Here is a 16,282-nt window from a genome sequence, read left to right on the forward strand (position 1 = left end):
TGCTATGTAAGATACTTTTTTAAGAAAGGACTTGCACCGAGACAGCAGCCACAGGGCACCTAAATCTTTCAGAGAAAAAGAATTTATTGCTCTCTTATTGAGTTCTTCCTGCCTCGCTCAGCCCTGATGACACTCTCAGGATTAAGAGGAAGAAGTTGACGCTGACCAGACAGAATCCTGTGTTTGAATGGAATTTATGCATCATGTATGAGGTGTATGAATATGCAACAGGCTGTTGTTTTTAAGGCTTAATCCTGTGTTAACGTGTGTCCGTTTTCGGGCTTATTTTGCCCAGAAAAGGTACCTGGACATCTGTAACTCTTTGTTCTTATTGTCTCATATTGTCCTAATCCTAATTGTCCAAATTATTATTACTCGAATTGTATTACTATTTTTATAACCATTTTATTACTATTAAACTTTTAAAATTTTAACAACAAGTGACTGGCTTTTTTCACATCCCATTGTGTTGCTATGAGACAGTAACGACCGGCTACCTAGGAGAGACAGAAGAAGCCTGCCGTGGGTTTTTGCTGCACTGCGGCCCTGCACTCCCTGCCTGCCAGGAGCTTCCAGCTACAGCTGCAGAGCTTCTGCTGCCTCTTGCTCGCTGTACAAGGGGGTGTACCCGCCCTGCCATTCCAGCCTGCTGCTTTCCAGGTTCCTGCCACAGCTCCTTTCGCCATCCAAAGGGGGCAGCGGATGGGCGGTGCCTGGGGCTTTGTGAGGGAAGTTCCGTCTCCATCCCTTCCTGCCCACACGGCCGAGCCCGCGCCGCAGCGCCCCCTGCAGCCGCGGGGGAGTCACTGCACGGTCCCGCCCGGCTGGGAGCCGCCAGCGCCCCTGCAGCTGTGACTGCGTCCTGGTTTAGGGCAAATTTGGGAGAAAACCACCAAAAGAGGGCCCCTCCAGAAAGCAAACCTACACGGTACCTCCCCCCAGCCGGTTCGGGAAGGATTCCTCGGAGAGAAGTGGAAAGAACCTCTTTTTTTAACAGGCACAGCACCCCCCAGCACACAAAATGAACAATACCGGATGGCACCACTCTTTCACCGCTCTGAAAAAGATGACAAATTCAGAAAGTCTCTCTCGGGGGTGGTCGCTCTGTTATCAGTTCCTCCGGCGCTGGGGCAGCTGCTGCAGCCACAAGGTGCAGACTGTCGGTGTTCCCAGGTCCCAGTCCGGAGCAGGTTCGAGTAGGTCCAAAAAAAAGGAAAGGAAAAACAGTCCAGAAAAAAATTTGGACTGCTTAGCTACTAACTAATGAGCAGAAGCAAAAAGCAAGAGCAAAGCAGAAACAAGAGCAAGAGCAAAGCGAAAAGCAAAAAGCAAAAGCAGCACCATGTACAGCCCCATCTGTGTGTCCCACCAGCCATGGGGGAGCGGCTGATAGCAAAACCAAAACAAAACTTCGCTCTTCAAAGACAGTCTTGAAAGCACAGAACATGATATCCGCATAAACACATGGATGGGGATACAAACATCATAACGTCACCCTAGGACAGACTGGAACTGCACCCAAGGGGAAAGTGCCGCAGCCGAGAGAAGGCTGCTGCTGGGTCTCTGCTTTTGTTGTTGTTGGTTGCCTTTTTTGGTTTTGTTTTGCTGTTTGCCTTTCTATACCAGTAAAGAACTGTTATTCCTTTTCCTATATCTTCACCTGAAAGCTCCTTAATTTCCCTCCAGAGGGAAGGGTGTCATATTCTCCATTTCAAGGGAGATTCCCACCTCCCTTGGCAGACACCTGTCTTTCAAGCCAAGACATCACAATAGCTTAAAATGATAATATTAATGTTATCTACTTTGCAATCAGAATTTTTCTCCTTTGGCAGACACCTGTCTTACAAATCAAGACGTGCTTGTTTGGAGAAAGAAAAGTCTTAAATAAAACTATATAATCAAATAAATGACTGAAGAGACTCAGCCCGCTGTTTCACATTACTTGTATGCAGTCAATGTCCTCTCATAGCATCTGTCATGGAATCATTCCATTAACATAAATCTGCCTCTTTCTGCAGATTTGTAGGAACAGGATGTACATCAGGGATGTATACAGGATGTATATCAGGGCAGTTCTTATGAACAACTGTAGGGAGAATAAAGCTTGATGGCAAAGGGCTGAATCAAAACCACCTAAGTATCCTTTGACTAGGAGAGTGGATAAAGTGTAAATTTGTCCCTCAAAAGCAGTCTCAGAAGTCAAGCACCATTCCTAGGTTGGCAGTACAGGGATTATCTTGGTTTTCACCCATGACTGTCCTCACAGATCCTGCTCTGGCTGCCCTCAGCTATTCACAGCAGTGTTTGTTGCTTACTTGTACCATTTTTATTCATTGTTCCCTCAAATACTGTGAAAACCAACTTCCACAACATAACACTTCATCCTTCCTTGTGTCCATCATTGCTACTGGATTTAAATTAGGCGGAGTCAGAGAGATCTTATTAAAAAGGCATGCTCAGGTCTCTCACTCTGTTTTCATTACAAATGCAATGGAAATGGCACACTTTGTACCACACAGGCTGCACATAGTCTTATATAAACCCTACTTCTCAGACATTAACATTGGCAAAACTTTTTCACAGGTGGATCTTTTTTTCTGACATCACTTCCAAGGTACCTGCTCCCTCCCAGACAAGTATTATTGTAGATGGCCAGATCTGTGTGGGTGTTAGTGTGAATGCTGCAGCAGAATAGTGGGAAGACTGGCATCCATCTGTCCTTTATTACTGCTGAGGGCCAGTAAGAAAAGTTACTGGTAATTGGAAGGATCTGAGGTCTGCTTTCCTTCTGCTTGGTCAGCAAAAGTTATGTTCTTGGCATCAGTGTTCTCAAAGTCATTGGAGCAATGCTGGCTTTTTGCTCTCTCCTGGAGAGAAGAGTTCTAACCCCAAACTAACCTGCAACAAGAGACAGGCTCACTTCTGCAGCACCTCAAGGCACGCCACAGGCACAGGCTGAGCACACACCCACAAAGCAGCACGACCCAAAACCAGGGCAGCTCTTCTGGGGGAAGTCTTGCCTTCTTCCCTCTGCTCTGGGGATATTCAGGCTCTTTGACAACTCCTCTGTATTGAGTTTGTGTGGCCAGGTTTGGATAGCAGGGAGGCTACAGGGGTGGCTTCTGTGACAAGATGCCATAAACTCCCTCCATGTCTGGCAGAGGCAACCACAGGCAGCTCCAAGGAAGATCCATCGCTGGCCAAGGCTGAGCCCATCGGCCACACTGGGAGCACCTCTCAGACAAAGCATTCAGGAAAGTAAAGAATACTGGGCAACTTCAGCTGGACAGAGTGAGAACATGTGAGTGCAGCAGCCCTGCAGTGTCCAAGATCGGTGCAGAAGGAGGGGCAAGAGGCGCCAGAGCTGAGATTCCCTGGCAGCTGATAGTTCAGCCCATGGGGAGGCAGCTGTGCCCTGCAGCTGACGGAGCGCAGGGGGAAGCAGAGATCCACCTGCAGCAGCTGCAGGACTCCATGCCAGTCAAACTGAGCCTGGACTGAACTCAGGAAGAGTGGAAGAAGACAGGAATACAGGGAGAGTGTTTTAAGATTTGGGGGTTTTCCCTCATTATCCTACTCTGCTTTGATTGATAATAAATTAAACCAATTTCTCCAAATCAAATCTGTTTTGCCTGAGACGGTAATGACTGAGTGATCTCTCTCTGCCCTTATCTTGATTCATCAGACTTTTGGCAGATTTTCTCAGCCCTGCCCTGCTGGGGAGGGGAGTGACAGAGTGGTTTTATGGGCCACACCCTCACTTCACCTCGTGAGAAGTTTTTAGCTGTTAAAAACCATGAATGAGAAACAAGGAACGCAGAAGCTGAGTAGTCCAGCCTGGACAAGGACAATAAATATGCAACTGAGGGAGTCCTGAGCCTATCTTGAAGGGAACCTGTAATTTTGAAACTGAAGGTGACAATTTCATTTTGAACATACTTGTCACAATTTAATTTTGAACATCCTTGTGAATGTTGTCATGGCAGAAACGGAACATTTACAAGAGCACGGTTGCTCTGCAAGTAATAAAGAGTGCAAAAGTGGTTTTCAGCTTTGGTGAAAATGGCTTGAGAAATGCAAAAAAGCACTTTTTTTAAGCTGCAAAAAGACAAATACAACCATATTTCACCATCTATGTGCTGTCCTCTCTTCCCTGCTGCCTTTTTAGCACTTTCTAACATGACCATGACCTCAGTGATGGATTGGGAACTCCCACTGCCAACACAGCAAACACCAACAGATCAGTACAAGCCGCACAGCCCACGGCAGCCCATGACCAGGGGCATCAGACTGTCACCTTTGCACCCAACAGGTTGAACATTACTAGAGCAGCAGCTAAAGCTGAGTAACAAATTTATCTTAGGAGATGGATTTCATCCAGCCTGTCTCTGCTGTGCTATTCCCCAAATGAACACATGCCCATCTCAGGATTTATTTTTCACCCTGCAAAGCACATTTTTTCTTTTAGGTGTGTGACCTAAAGGATTGTCACTGTGATTTTGGATGGGCCCCTCTGGACTGCAGGCTGGAAGAGTTTGAAGGCAAACATGGATATGCAGCTGAGCTCCAGTTCTGAGAGGACAGGACATACAGGGATATTCTGCTGCCTTCCTATACATTGGGTGTTTTAAGTCACTCAGCAGTGCTCCACAAACCCGTTGCACACAACAGCTGACATCCTTCCACCTCTTCCTCAACCCTCTGCTCATTCATTTGTCTACTGGCAAAGAGCTTTTAGAACTTTCTGCTGTTTACTTGCTCAGGCAGGAAGAGGCCCCAAGGCACTGCAGAATGTCAACTGTTTTGGGCAGGTAACAGTCTGTAGATCAAATCAATCATTCTTCAATTATCAACCCATGGTGACATTTCGACATTTCACCTCTGTTCCCTTGGGAGGGAATCCAAGTGGCATTCCTTTGATTTCCACTCTATCCCTCACTGAAAATGTAATCAAATGTTGAAAAAAATTACTTTAAAATAGTGTGTGAAGGATAAATTCTCTCTTATCCTCTTATCATTTTATGCATTTTTTGCAGGTCAAATGGGCTTACAAGCTTAACTGAAAGAATATGGAAATGTGGCTGTAGACCAGGAGAATGTTCAAAATCCCAGACTAGGAAATGAACTGTTCAGGAACACATTTAGAACAGGTAGCTCAGTGTGCAAGCTGCAGGTGGAGTTCTGCATGGTGAGAAATGGCAGGAAATGGCCTCTGAAGTGAGGCCAGAGGCAGGTGAGCAGCCACTCAGAGATACACCAGGATTCAGTGACTCCAAAGACCCCAGACTATTGCACACAGGATGGAAAAAACTTTTGCTATTAAAAAAAAAAAAAAAAGTAAATGAGAAAATGCTTTAAAGTTCTGTTGTGGTCTTCCGGAAGTAGAATCACAGAATCACAAGATGGTTTGGCTTGGAACAGACCTCAAAGATCATCTGATTCCAAACTCCCTGCCATGGGCAGGGACACCTTCCACTAGACCAGGTTGCTCCAAGCCCTAACCAGCCTGGCCTTGAACACTTCTAGGGACAAGGCAGCCACAGCTTCTCCAGGCATCCTGTACCAGGGCTTCCCCACCCTGACAGCCAAGAATTTCTTCACAAGATCTCATCTAAGCCTGCTCCCTGGTAATGTGAAGCCGTTACCCCTTATCCTGTCACTACATGCCCTTGTAAATAGCCTCTCTCCATCTTTCCTGTTGGCTCCCTCTAGGTACTGAAAGGGGCTCTAAGGTTTCCCTGGAGCCTTCTCATCTCCAGGCTGAACGCTCCAAATTCCCTCAGCCTTTACTCACAGCAGAGGTGCTCCACCCCTCTAATCATCTCCATGACCTCCTCTAGACTTGCTCCATCAGGTCCAGGTCCTTCCTGTGCTGGGACCCCAGAGCTGGATGCAGCTCTGCAGGTGTAGAGGTGTAGAATTCTGCTCCTCTACACCTGAGTGGTGTAGAGGGGCAGAATTCCCCCCTTCCTTGCTGCCCACAGGGCTTTGGATGCAGCCCAGCACACAGAATCTTCTGGGCTCCCAGTGCACACAGCCAGGGTATGTTCAGCCTCTCATCCACCAGCACCCCCAAGTCCTTCTCAGCAGGGCTGCTCTCAAAACCATTCCCCACCCAGTCTGGAGTTGTGCTTGGACTTGACCCAGATGCAGCACCTTGCACTTAGTCTTGTTAAACCTCATGAGATTCCCATGAGCCAGTCCTCAAGGTGTCCAAGTCCCTCTGACTGACACCCCCTCCTTCACGTGGGTCACCTGCACCACTCAGCTTGGTGTCATCTGCAAACTGGCCAAGGGTGCACTCAATGCCTTTGTCTGTGCCATTAATGAAGGTATGAAATAACTCTGGTCCCAGTACAGGCCCAGTGATGTCCATCAGGACTGAGCCACTGATCACTACCTTCTGGATGTGACCATGCAACCAATTCCTTATCCATCTCCCAGCCCTGTTGTATCTGCAGAGAATGTTGGTACTTAATGCACTGCAATTAAGGGATAAAATTACTCCAGTTGTGTAGCAGACACTGTACATTACCTATTGTTCTAGCAAAAGGGTGGCACTGTGTCCATCCAAACCTCAGCTGTGCCAAAGCAAGATGAAATATTTAGGCTCTGTTTTGGGGAAGGGGCAACAAATGATAAATCCAAATGATAAATCCAGAAAGCATTGAGGGAATAATTGAGCTCCCATGCCTAGACACAAAAAGCAGGTAGGAGGTTTCCTCAGAGGTGTGGTGTTCTGTTGACTGTGGATTCCAAGGTTGGGAGAATTGCCTAAGTTTCTAACTAAAGCAGCCAAGAATGGAGAGACAGAGAAGAGCTGGCCCCACCTGGACCCAGGTGCAGCAGGAGTACCAGACTGCATTAACTTGGTGTCAGCAGCAACTTTTACACCAAACAAGTATAGGATGATTTAAGAAGATGCATCACCCTACATCCAGCAAGCCCATTACCTCTGCCTGGTGATGGAGAACATTCCAGTGTGAGCAAGGGATGCACATTTCAAATAACCCAAAGACTGATTTAACTGATGTTCCCTCACATTACCCCGACACAGTTCTATTTGCAGTTGGCTCATCCTCTTCCCTGCAAGGACATCTCATTCCAACCCCCCTTACCCCTGGACCAGGCTGCTCCAAGCTGCTTTCAGGGATGGGGCAGCCACAGCTTCTCTGGGCAATCTGGGCCTCTTTTCCTGCTCTTTCTGAATATTTCTCTCTCCAGTTTAGATCTCTTTATCCTATGTGATAGTCTTCAGAACAGATATAATCGTGCTTTCCCCTTAACATAGTGATCCATGGCACCTCAACTAAGAGACAGGATTTAACTCCAGATTTCTATTTTCTTGTAATTTTACATATTTATGTCAGAGAACACGTGACTCATCTGCATTCAGTTGAAGGCACCTAATGCTTGTTTTTTGAAAGATGTCATTGCCACACAGAACTATCAAATGCTTTGGGTTGAAAGGGACCTTAAAGTTTATCTTGTTCCAAACCCCTGCTATGGAAGGGGCAAGGAATTTCAAACATGAAGCACTGAAGATTCTACTGGATGGAGAGCTGGATATGATCTGGCAAATGAAAGATGTGACTGTACCTGTGTTTCTGGCTGTGGCTGCTGACAGAGAGCATCCTGCAGATGTTTGATAATAGGCTTTGTCATGTCTGCAAAAGAAAACAGACCAAAAGGAAGAGGAACAAAAAGAAGAGAGCCTGGAGCAACAGAACAAGAGGAAAGCAGGTTTTATGTTTAGGAGTTACACATCCAGCTCTGGGACCCCAAACATGAGGACATGCAGCTGGTGTGGCAAGCCCAGGAAAGCCATGGAGATGCTTCAAGGTATAAAAAACATCAATCACTTGTTTCTAAAATTTTAAAAGTTTAATAAAATGATTATAAAAATAGCAATATAATTAGAGTAATAAAAATTTTGGACAATTTGAATTAGGACAATATGACACAACAGAAACAAAGAGTTACGGACATCTGGGTACCTTTTCTGGGCAGCACGAGCCCGAAAAAGGACACACATTAACAGAGAATTAACCCTTAAAAGCAATAGCCTGTTGTATATTCATACACCTCATACATGATGCACAAATTCCATTCAAACAAAGGATTCTGTCTGGTCAGTGTCAACTTCTTCCTCTGAATCCTGACGGCGTCTTCATGGCTGAGCAAGGTGGGAAGAAGTTCGTTTCTTCTGATAATGAAGCAATAAATTCTCTTCCTCTGAAAGATTTAGGTGTCCTGTGGCTGCTATCTCCCTGCGAGTCCTTTCTTTAGAAAAAAAGTATCTTACATAGCATAGTTTCTATTTTAACATTATGTTATAACCTAAATATATAACCCACTACTTAAGAAAATTAATACAGCATCACTTTGTAACACAACACATATAATAATAATTTTAATATTTGCAAAAAGCCAATCATAAAATACGCATTTTTCACACTTCCCACTGTCAGGGGACAGGGTTAGATGGGATATTGGGCAGCAATTCTTGGCTGCGAGGGTGGCGAGGCAATGGCACAGGTTGCCCAGAGAAGCTGCGACTGCTGAGTCCCTGGAAGTATTCAAGGCCAGGCTGGACAGGGCTTGGAGCAATTTAGTCCTGTGGAAGATGTCCCTTCCCATGCCAGCTTTGAGTCCCCGCCGTCCCAGCCCGCTCCGCCTCCCGCGGCTGCCGCACCGCCACTCCCCGCCCTCAGCCTGCGTGACGTCACTGCCGCGCGTCAGCGCGTGACGTCACGGTGGCGCCGTGCGGGCGGGCGTTGCCATGGAGGCGGCGGACGAGTGGCTGCTGCAGTCGCTGCGACTGTGAGGGACCCCCGGCCCCCGGCCCCGGCACCGAGCCGGGCACCGCCGCCTCACAGCCGCCCTCTCCCCGCAGGTACCGCGACCTGCACACCTTCGAGCTCCAGGCGCCCACCCGCCTCATCGAATGGGCCCGCGGGGACCGTGAGTGCGAGGCGGGGAGCGCTGAGGGGAGGAGAGGGACCAGGCTGGAGGCTCCGGGGTGCGGGGCCCGGGGCTGGCCGGAGGAAAGGAGGAGGCCCAGGGGCCGGGCCGGGGGCCATGGGCGGGAGAAGGGGGAAAGGAGGCTCTGGGCATGGGCCAGTCTGGGGTCCCGAGGGTGGCCAGGGTGCGGGACCCCAGAAGTGGGGCTGAGTGGCTGGAGCTGCTCCGGGCTCAGTCTGGGCTCCAGCTCAGGGCCTGGCGGTCCAAGGACTGTGCGGTAACTCGGGTTTGTCTCAGGGAGGGTGGGCTGGGCAGGGGCGCAGCCGTCACCATATTCCTGGCTCTTCATGCCCACCCCACCAAGGTGTCTGTGTAGCCGGGTATGGACAGTCCGATGGGAACGAGATCCTGCAGCTGATCCCACCGCCAACGCTGCTGACAAAGGAGACCCAGGTGGGTGTTGCAGCCAGACCTCTCTGACCTCCTTGGCCTGATGTTTTCAGAGGCCAAGGCAGGGCTTGGTGGCCTTCATGAGCTGTTACCTATTGCTGTGACAAGGGCATGGCCAGGGATTGAGCAGCTTTGGTTGAAAGGAAAAACACATAAATCACCTGTGTGTTGTCCAGTCGTTATCCTGCAGCTGCTCTGCTGACAGCTTGGGTTGTGGACACTTCATCTCCAGGTATGTGAATGAAAGCATTTCCTGGAGAAAGAGAACAGCAAGCCAAGTGAAGAAGGGGCTTGCTGAGCAGCTCAGGCCTGGGGGACCACCCTGCAGAGCACCAAGGTTGGCCCTTGGGTGGGTGACCTCTGCACTAGAGTAGAAGGTGCTGTTTGGGTAAGTAGAAAGCTCCTGGGCTAGATGTGCACTGATGGCAACAAACACAGGCAGAGCTCTTGGCAACACCTTTCTCCAGGCTTCAGTTCTCTCTGACTGTTTTGGAATCCTTCAGTGCTGTATCTCCTGTTGAAAAGGGCAGCGCTGGACAGGGAAGAGCTGTAACCAAGCAAGAGTTTGCTTCATGTCTCTGTCATTTTGTGTGATAACTGAGCACAAGTTGTGCACCACTGTGTGAAGAAATGACTTTGCCTTTGATTTCTAGGGCCTGTGTCCAGAGAGAGATTTCAAGGTAGAATGTGGTGGATTTTCAGAGCGCCCAGTGTACAGCCTGAAATATGTGCCAGACACCAGGTATGACCACCAGGTCCTTCCCAGGGTGTATTGGAAATGGAGAAGGGACTTTTCCACTGAGAGCAAACTCCTTTTCCATACCTGCTTCCCAACCCAGCTGGTCAATCCTGCCAGCTCTGAGACCAGTGTGAGGCCGGGCCAGTTACATACCAAGAACTGCTGTTGTTGCTGCTCCCTACCCCACTTCTGAGCAGCAGGGGCCTGTAGAGTTTTCCTGCTCTACTTTCCCTTCCTTTGGCATTTGACATTGTTTGGAGCTGCTCAGCAGCAGAACAGGACACTGGTGGCTGGTGCCACTGCTCTGCAGGACCCTGTGTGTGCAGGTTCAGGAGCTTTTATCCTGCTCTGGATTTAGACCAAACAAATACTGCTGGCTGATCTCTTGTTCTTCCTACACAAGTCCCCACTGACTGCTTTGGGGCTGTCTGGATCATTCTCAGTCTAGTCCTTCTGGAAAGTGTGATAATTAAATCATGGAATCATTTAGGTAGGAAAAGCCCTCTGAGACCATTGGTTCCAAGCATTCCCCTGTCACTGCCAAACCCACCACTGACACATGTCCCCAAGTGCCACACACACCTTCTAATCCCTCAAGGGATGGCACGTCCACTTCTGTCCTGGGCAGCCTGTACCGAGGCTGGACAACACTTTCAGGGAAGGAATTTTCCCAATGTCCAACCTAAACATCTCCTGGTGCAATTTGAGCCCATTTCCTCTTGTCCTGTCCCTTGTTCCTTGGGAGCACCCAAGTTCCCACCTGGCTGCACCCTCCTGTCAGGGAGTTGTAGAGAGCAAAAAGATGCCCCCTGAGCCTTCTTTTCTTCAGGCTGGGCACCATCTCCAGCTCTCTCAGCCACTACTCAGCAGATCCTCATAAAATATCGTCATAAATGCTCTTGCCTGGGCTGCATGGAGCACACCCTGCATGAGGAGTTCTGGGATTATGGTCCTTCCAGCCACCACTCTGCTCCAAGCAGAGGCAGGAGTTCCTGCTGACAGGAGCAGCAGACCAGTTTGTCCCAGGCTGGGGAAAACAAGGCTGTTCTCTGCTCCTGAGGAGACTCTTTTGTGAGATTCTTCTGTTTCCTCAGCTTGCTGGTGACAAGTGGCCCACCCGACAGCTCCCTCCAGGTCTGGCAGGTGTCAGCAGAGGACTCTGGTAAGGCTTTCTGAGCTCAAGTATTTCCCAATGCAGTTGTTGTTGCATCTCACATCTCTAGCTTCCCCTTCTTCCTGTGTGTCAAAAATGAGGAGAGGAGTGCCACTTCCCTGTCCTGAGTGACCACACTTGTGTGGCACAGGCTGGAGAAGGGTACAAGACAAGGGTCTACACCAGTTTTGGTGGTTTGGAGTTAACAGCACAAACCTTGTCAGAGAATTAATATGTTCAGGCCTACCACAGTAGCCTTGTACTGATGTAGTTGGCATGCTGTCCCCTAGTAACTCCAATGGTTAGCTCCATCCATTGCCTTTTGGGATGGACTGTGATCCACCTTCTCTCAAAAAGAGAGAGGCTGCTACTGGGAAATACTTGTAAACCACCAGAAAGGAGGTGCAAAAGGAGAAAACTTCTTCATTGAACATAAACATCTCAATTCACAAATTTTCATTCAGTTTGTTCAGCATTTTGTCAGCCATGCTGGATGAGTTGCAAAGGGGTTTTACCCTCAAGAAGGGGTTAGGGATAATTGGATTTCTTATTGGTTTTGCAGGTCAGTTTTACCTTTGTGAGGTATTGTTGTGAAGCAGCTTAATTGGATGGATTACTTGTTCTCAATGTGTTTTACATCTGTTTTTATCTTTTCCTAATAGATGTTATTAAATCTGTAAGCACCATAGCAACAGAAAATGGCACTGGGCAGTCCTGGGCTAAAATTGACACCATTTCAGCCAGAGCCCCATGGGTCCTTCATGGTTCAAGACTTGACAGAGTCCAAATTACAGAGGTTGAATCAAGGAAAAATGTCTACACAGCAGGCATTCAAGGCAAGTCTAATGTCTTATTTTCGGAAAGATGGAGTTTGGGTAAAGCAATGCTAATTGCCTGAGTAGCAAACATTTCACTGAGCAGGTACTTTTGGACATGTGCAAGTGGTTATAAAGATATTTGCCATAAGTATATTGTCTTGAGGAAAGAGGTGACAATGGTCAGGTCCATCTCTAGCTGCTTACCACTCACATTACACTGATTTCTCACATTTCTGCTCCAAATCTGGGCACTACCTGAGTCCTGCAGATAGTTTCAGAGTGGAGAACTGGGTTCACAGAGGGGTGCTGTGTGTGCTGTCCCAAACAAGGGAGGTGACAGCCTGGTTACAACAGGTGGTGGGTGCAGGTCTGGTTTCCTTGGGGATCTGGAGACTCTGCTTTCACTGTGCAGTGAGACTCAGTCCCACAGAGCTCATCGCTGGGGAGGGAAGAGGGGATGTGTGGCAGTATCACAGCACTGAGGAAAAGGAAGGTCTGTTTGTCACTGTCCCTGTGCCAGAGGGACTCACAGAACCTTGGAGTGGTTTGGCTTGGAAGAGACATTTAAAGCTCATCTCATTCCAACTCCCTGCCATGAGCAGAGACGTCTTCCACTAGATGAGGTAGCTACAAGCCCTGTACAAATTGCAGGCGTTAGGCAGCCACAGCTTCTCTGGACAGCCTTGTCAGGGCCTCACCACCCTCACAGACAAGAATTTCTGCCCAGTATCCCATTTAACCCTGTTCCCTGTCAGTGGGAAGCCATACCCCCATGTCACTCCAGGCCCTTGTCCAGAGTCCCTCTCCAATTCTCGTGGAAAGGTGGAGAGGGACTTTGGACAAGGGAAAGCTCGTGGAAAGCTTTTAGGCACTGGCAGGGGCTCCTTCTCTTCTCCAGGCTGAACACTCCAAGCTGTCCCAGCCTGTCACTAGGACAGAGGGGCTGTAGCCCTCAGAGCCTCTCCATGGCCTCCTCTGGACTCATTCCAGCAGCTCCAGCTGGACACATTACTGCTGAGCATCCATCCTGCTTTCTCTCTCAGGCAATACTGCAGCACAGAAATCCTGAAATGCTCCTCACTGGACCTGAGCCCTGCCTCTGTTTTGCAGCTCCCCAAGGCAGCGAGGAGCTGAGCAGCCTGGCCTTCCTGGACTGCAGCCTGCTGCTGCTGTGCAGTGCCACGGGCCGGCTGTGCCTGGCCGACACACGGCAGCCGCAGGGCCTCACGGAGGCCGTGCCAGCGCCCTCGGTGCCCAGCAGTGAGCACTGGTGCATGGGCACCCAGCATGCAGCCCAGGGTTCCCAGCCCAGCTCCCAGCCCGTGGCTCGCCTCTCGAGCAGGGGGCTCCTGGCCCTGACAGACCTCAGGAAAACCTCGGAGTTTTTGGCTGTGGCAAAGGCCAGGGTCCCCTCTCCCGGCTCAGGTGCGGAGTTCCTGTGTGTGTCCTGGGCTCCTGCTCTGGAAGGCTACCTTGCCATTTCAGGTAGGTGCTTAGGGCAGAGATCTCCTTTTCTGGGTGCTTTTTTGATTTGTGTTTTTGTGAAGGCCAGTTCACTCCACCTAAAACCCCCCAGCGACAAGGTGGCTTTTCAGTGCTGCCTCTGGAGCGAGCAGAGACACCAGCTAATTGTCCTCTGCAGCTGCCTCTTTCCAACAACTCCAGAAGGGGCCTGGGTGGGTTCTGGAAGATGCCTGCTGCCCTTCTGTGAGATGAAAGGCCCCAAGCTAACCACAAGCACTGTGTGATAGTGCCAGTCACAGCCTGGCTGCAGTGTTGAAAATGCCAGCTGGGCAGCAAGGCTGCCTCTTGACCGGAGCCTTGCATGTTCACACCCATGAGTCCACAAACTTTGGGGATCTGGTCTGGGCTCTCCGCAGCAGCTGTTTCTTTGAGACACTCTTCTCAGAGGCAGAGCTGCTCTCTTCTCACAGGTTTCTAGTCTGGGCCATTTTTCCTTGCTCCTGCTGGGAGGTGATCCTGAGCCCAGCTGGACTAGACCAAAGCAGTTAATTTCTGCATGCTCTCTTCCTTCTTTATCCTTTTAATTCCCTTTTCTCCAAGGTTTTGATGGCACCGTGCATGTGTATGACACACAGAGCTGGGACAGCTCTGGCAGGGAAGCAGAGCCCATCTTCGTTCACAAAGGCCACATATTTGGTGGAGCAGGTGGCAGCAGGGACCCTCCCCTGGTCACTGTGCACACGTGGCATCTGCAGAAACCCAGAACTTTGTTGTCAGCAGCAAGTGATGGTTCCTTGCACGTCTGGGACTGGGTTCAGCCCTGTGGGAAGTGTGGGTAGGTGGTGTTTTGGTGAGATAGGGCATTTCCTGCCTCTGCTGTAGTTTGCATGGGCTGCAGTGTGTGTGTGTTTGCCTGCAGATACTGTTTGGAGACTGTTGCAGTGAGCAGAACAACTGTAAAATTTCTATTTTAATAATAGTAAAAATTTTTGCCTGTGTTACTTGTTCTCCTGTGTACCAGCCTGCAGATGAGAGCTGTGCTTGTGGTTCTGCCTGTGTTTCTGCTGCTGGCAGAAAACATCCTGCTCTTGTTTGATCATAGGCTTGTGTCATGTCTGCAGCAAGGGAGAGGAGCAAAAAGGAGACTTGTCAAGGGCCTGGGGGGACAGGACAAGAGGGAGTGGCTTCACACTGCCCAAGGGCAGGGTTAGATGGGATATTGGGAAGAAATTCTTCCCTGTGAGGGTGGGGAGGCCCTGGCACAGGTTGCCCACAGAAACTGCTGCTGCCTCATCCCTGGATGTGCCCAAGGCCAGGCTGGATGGATCTTTCAGCAACCTGGTCTAGTGGAAGGTGTCCCTGCCCGTGGCAGGGAGTTGGAACTGGATGAGTTTTGGGGTCCCTTCCAAACCAAACCATTCTCCAATTTAATGAAAAAAAAACCCCAGGAATTTGGGGAAACAGGCTCTTCTGTGGGATATTTACCCACTGTATTCCAGGCCCAGAGCACCAAGTGGAAGCTGCACCCCTGAGGGCTGTTGACATTTATCACGTGCTCACATGTCACGAGCAGTGACCTCCGCTCAGGAAGTTTCAGTGTGAGCACTTGTGTTCCTGCTTGCAGCCTGCAAAAGGAACAGGAACAATCTTTCCTGCCACAGCCTACTGCAAACTCTGCCCCTCCCCCTCCAGATCCTGAGAGCACTGGTCTGAGACAGGGCATTGGTGTCCTTTGGCTCTTTTCCCACAGCTGCATGTTTAGATTTGATCAAATGTGTTAGATGTTTAGATGTGATTTCCTGGGCTGTGTTGCAGCTCGTACAACACTCACACTTTTACCAAGGTGTTAATTGGGAGGAACAACCTGCCTGCACAAAGGCTCCCTTCTGCTTGGGTGTCACTGAGGTGAGGAGGGGTTGAAGACAGGTGAGATGGGGGTAAAATCTGTATTTCAAGAGCACCTGGGGAAACCTTACACTGGGAATGTGCTGTACTGACTCATTCTGTGCCATGGCAACAGTTGTCTGCCTGGCAGCTGGGAACCTGCCTCATTTTTCTTCCAGGACAAGCTATATGAGCATTTCTGCTCGTCCCAGAACTCTGCCTGGCAGCATGTGAAGCAGGGGCAACGTGTCCTGCCCAAGGCTGGGGATGGTAATGTTTTGTCAGTTACTAAAGGCATGGATCTCTGTCACCAGCAATCAACAAAAGGAAAAGCCTGTTTGAGTGCTAGAGGAGCTGAGCTCTCCTGCAGGAGTGCCTGAGCATCCTTTGTGCTTCCAGGGGTCCACAGTGAAACCAATGCAGTTGAGCCAGAGCTGAACTGGAGGAAATGGCTTCTGACCAAGAGCCTGGGAGCATTTCTGCCCCATGTGGGCAGCAGGGAGGGCTCCTGGCTCTCGAGTCTCTCCATCTGCCCTTGAGTCAGTTCCTTCCGGCTCTGGTAGAGCCCAGCGTGCCCTTCCCCAGCACCAAGACCTGCAGGGTTCTGTGTTTAGCAGGTGGGGCCTTTCTGCCCCATGACTGGGACCCCCAGCAGCCCCAGGAAGGGCAGCCTGAGGTACACAGACATGAAGGGCTCCCAGAGAGGGATCTTGGAGCTCAGTGGGTTTTCCTCAAGCACCCCTGGGAGCAGGCAATTTGGCAGAGGTGCACTCAGATTGTGCAGCTCCTCCTTCCTGGGGGAAACACCCA

The 16,282-nt window shown here is 49.7% G+C and overlaps 1 protein-coding gene across 1 annotated transcript; it reads left to right on the forward strand.

Annotated features, from left to right (window-relative positions):
- The first annotated feature begins 8,755 nt into the window (after positions 1-8,755).
- WDR73 (WD repeat domain 73) lies at positions 8,756-14,528 on the forward strand. Its single transcript, XM_058800220.1, has 8 exons — positions 8,756-8,823; positions 8,897-8,964; positions 9,329-9,417; positions 10,068-10,156; positions 11,248-11,315; positions 11,969-12,142; positions 13,235-13,609; positions 14,189-14,528. Exons 1-8 carry the CDS (start codon positions 8,783-8,785, stop codon positions 14,425-14,427), a joined length of 1,143 nt encoding a protein of 380 aa, XP_058656203.1. The 5' UTR covers positions 8,756-8,782; the 3' UTR covers positions 14,428-14,528.
- Positions 14,529-16,282: the final 1,754 nt, after the last annotated feature.

Source organism: Ammospiza caudacuta, chromosome 2, assembly GCF_027887145.1.
Source record: "Ammospiza caudacuta isolate bAmmCau1 chromosome 2, bAmmCau1.pri, whole genome shotgun sequence".
NCBI lineage: Eukaryota > Metazoa > Chordata > Aves > Passeriformes > Passerellidae > Ammospiza > Ammospiza caudacuta.